General features: G+C 42.4%; 1 protein-coding gene across 1 annotated transcript; it reads left to right on the top strand.

The window, feature by feature from the left end:
• Window positions 1-325: 325 nt before the first annotated feature.
• Window positions 326-1,464, top strand: LOC306656762 (adiponectin receptor protein 1-like; the record flags this gene model as incomplete). Its single annotated transcript, XM_079132305.1, has 1 exon — window positions 326-1,464. One exon carries the CDS (start codon window positions 326-328, stop codon window positions 1,451-1,453), a length of 1,128 nt encoding a protein of 375 aa, XP_078988431.1. The 3' UTR covers window positions 1,454-1,464.
• Between the last annotated feature and the right edge of the window lie 2,559 nt (window positions 1,465-4,023).

Genomic DNA, 4,023 nt, shown 5'->3' with positions numbered 1-4,023 from the left:
CTCACTTATTTCCCTTGGCATGATGTTCTCCCGTTCCATTCATGTACTTTGAAAATGGCATAATTTCATTCTTCTTTTAAGAGTGATTAAAACTGTTGCGGAGGTGACGCCGCGTGGTCGCGCGCCCCTTCCGGCCGGGAAAGACGCTGAAGATCGGGGGCCGCTGGGCCTCAGGCCGCTTCCAGTGCCGCGGGATGTAGCTGGGGGACCGCGGTGCCCAGCAGAGCCTGCCCACCCGGCCTGTTGCCATCACAGGAAGATCTCTGCCCCTGGAGCTGAGAGAGCCAGCCTTTCCCCAGGCTGAAGGGCCTCAGGTGCCAGCTAGATGTCTTCCCACAGAGGATCTGTGGGAGCACAGGGCAGTGAGGTTTCTACCAGTAACATGGAAACTGACTCGGTGGAACTAGCTGAACTGGGACCCCTGCCAGAAGAGAAGGGTGAGCCGGTAATTGCCAAGCCCAATGAGGCTGAAGAAGAGCAAACATGTCCAGGGCCCCAGGAAGAAGAGGAGGAGGAACAGGTATTCACGCTTCCCCTGCAGGCCCACCATGCCATGGAGAAGATGGAGGAGTTCGTGCATAAGGTCTGGGAGGGACGTTGGAAGGTCATCCCGTATGAGGTACTCCCTGACTGGCTGAAGGACAATGACTATCTGCTACATGGCCACAGACCACCCATGCCCTCCTTTCGGGCTTGCTTCAAGAGCATCTTCCGCATCCACACAGAAACTGGCAACATCTGGACCCATCTACTTGGTTTTGTGCTGTTTCTCTTTTTGGGAATCTTGACTATGCTTAGACCAAATGCATACTTCATAATCCCTCTTCAGGAGAAAGTGGTTTTTGGCATGTTCTTTTTGAGTGCAGTGCTCTGCCTCAGCTTCTCCTGGCTCTTCCACACTGTCTATTGTCATTCAGAGAAAGTTTCTCAGACTTTTTCCAAACTGGACTATTCAGGGATTGCTCTACTGATTATGGGGAGCTTTGTCCCCTGGCTCTATTACTCCTTCTACTGCTCCCCACAGCCTCGGCTCATCTACCTCTCCATCATCTGTGTCCTGGGCATCTCTGCCATCATTGTGGCACAGTGGGATCAGTTTGCCACTCCTGAGCATCGGCCAGCAAGAGCAGCAGTGTTCCTGGGACTTGGCTTGAGCGGTGTGGTGCCCACCATGCACTTTACTATCACTGAGGGTTTTGTCAAGGCCACCACAGTGGGCCAGATGGGCTGGTTCTTCCTCATGGCTCTGTTGTACATCACTGGAACTGGCTTTTATGCTGCTCGGATTCCTGAGCGCTTTTTTCCAGGGAAGTTTGACATATGGTTCCAGTCCCACCAGATTTTCCACGTCCTGGTGGTGGCAGCAGCCTTTGTCCACTTCTATGGGGTCTCCAACCTTCAGGAATTCCGTTATGGTCTAAAAGGTGGCTGTACTGATGACTCCCTTCTCTGAACCTTCCCACCTTGAGGTGGAGAGGGAACTTCCCAAGTGCTTTTAAAAATAACTTCTTTGCTCAAGTGAGAGGAAGAGTCTGAGTTGTCTGTTTCTCGAAGAAACCTCTTAGAGAATTCAGTACTCCTTAAGCTTCAGCTCACTTTCACAGCCACTGGGCAATGAACTTTCCATTTCTATTTCCTTAGCTGGGGAGGGTAGGGATGGTCAGCATAGTCATCCCCCTCCTTGGCAGTAGCCCTCCTCAGCAAGACAACTATTGGTCCCTCACAGAGACAGTTCTTTGAAGCTCATTTTAAGATTTTTTACCCCCTCCTTCAACCATTTTAGAAAAAAATTATGAACTGCAAGTCTTCAGAAATTCTGGGTTTTTTTCCTGAAAGAGAATGTCCTTTCCTTACCACTTTCCTTACTTTGGAACCTGGCTCATAACAGGCTATCTGATTTCATAGAACACTTTTCAGAAACAATTATAACCTGGTCCCATATTTCTAGGGTCTAGATCTGCTTACATAGCAGGAAAAATAAAGACACCAACTTTTATGTAGCCCAGCTAATCATGAAAGGGTGTCCAGCCTTCAGATAACTTGAGTTTTAATTCTTTTTCCTTGGCAGAGTAATGTAAAATTAAACTGGGGAAAGATATTCAATATATAATACTAAGCTTTAAAAAAGAAACCTGCTATCATTGCTGTGTATCTCTATGCAAAGACTATGGTGATAATAAAAGAAAGTACAGCAGAAACAAAACAAAACAAAACAAAACAAAAAAACTCTATTGTGGTATGTACATCACAGGTCCTTAACTAATTCTTCTATTGAAGGGCATTTGGGCTGGTTCCAAAATTTGGCTATTGTGAATTGTGTTGCTGTAAACATTTATGTGGATATATCGCTATAGTATGATGATTTTACTTATTTCAGATAAATACGAAGAAGTGGCATAGCTTCTGGTCATATGGTGATCCCATTCCTAGTTTTTTGAAAAATCACCATACTGCTGTTCAAATTGGTTGCATTAATTTGCAGTCCCACTGACAACGTGTAAGTGTACCTTTCCCCACACTCTCACCATCATTTATTATTGTATTCTCAATAATAGCCATTCTGACTGACTTGGAATGAAATCATAGTTCGGTTTTGATTTACATTTTCCTGATTGTTACAGACGTTTAATATATTTTTTTTTCATATATTTGTTGGCCATTTGTGTTCTGTCTTTTGAAAAATTTCTGTAGAATTTTTTTTTCCATTGGTTGAGTGCATTCTTTGTGGTTTTTTGTTTGTGAGTTTGTTTGATTCCGGTGTTAAACTTTTTTGAGTTCTTTATATATTCTGGATATTAATCCCCTATGAAAGGAGTAGATGGCAAAGAGTATATCCCATTTTGTGGGTTCTGTCTTCCTACTCTTAATCGTCTCCTTTGCTATGTATAGCTTTTTAATTTGATGAGATCCCACTTATTAATATTTGGATTTATTTCTTTAGCTTTAGGGGTCTTATTAAGAAAATCAATGCCTGCAAAAATATGATTGAGTGTTGGCCTTATGTGTTCTTCTAGCACTTGCAAAGATTCTAGACTAATTCCTAAATCTTCAACCTATTTTAATTTGACTTTTGTGCAGAGTAAGAGATAGAAATTTAGTTTAATTTTTCTGCATATGGATATCTAGTTTTCCCAGCACCATTTGTTAAAAAGGGTATCTTTTTGACAACATATGTTTTTGGCACCTTTGTCAAATATCAGATGGCTGTACATATGTGAATTTGCCTCTGTGTCTTCTATTTTAAAAAAAAAAAAAACTTTTTAGTTGTACAGAGACACAATACCTTTATTTATTTTTTTAATGTGGTGCTGAAGATTGAACCCAGTGCCTGACATATGCTAGGTGAGCGCTCTACCACTGAGCCACAACCCCAGCACCCTGTCATTTATTGTATTACAATTGTGTTCATGTCTAATTTTTTGTGGGGGAATGGCTATTGGGGATTAAACTCAGGGGCATTCAACCACTGAGCCACATCCCCAGCACCTCCACCCCCTGCACCGTGTCTTCTATTTTATTCCAATTGTGTTCATGTCTAATTTTTTTGTGGCAGGATGGCTACCAGGGATCAAACTTAGGAGCAATCAACCGCTGAGCCACATCTCCAGCCCTATTTTGTGTTTTATTTAGAGACAGGGTCTCACTTAGATGCTTAGTGCATTGCCATTGCTGAGGCTGGCTTTGAACTAGAGATCCTCCTGCCTTAGCTTCTCAAGCCGCTGGGATTATGATGTCTATTTTGATGCCAATTAAATACTGTGTTTTTTCTCTTTAGTTCTATAGTATTTTTGAGATGAGGTATTGTGGTATGTCTTGCATCACCCTCCTTCTTCAGGATTGTGTTAGCTATTCTGAGTTTCTTATTTTTTCCGTATGAATTTTAGATTAAGGAGATAGGAGTGAAAGGCACTAAGAACATTTTCAGTGAGACAGTAGCATAAAAATTTTCTTATATTAGAAAAGAGGTAGACATTCACATATAGGAGCCATATAGAACACCAAATATATACTTTATTTGCTAAG

Source organism: Sciurus vulgaris (genome assembly GCF_902686455.1).
Source record: "Sciurus vulgaris genome assembly, chromosome: 3".
Taxonomy (NCBI): domain Eukaryota; kingdom Metazoa; phylum Chordata; class Mammalia; order Rodentia; family Sciuridae; genus Sciurus; species Sciurus vulgaris.
The sequence above is the reverse complement of the archived record's forward strand: the minus strand, read 5'-3'. Positions and strand labels throughout refer to the sequence as shown.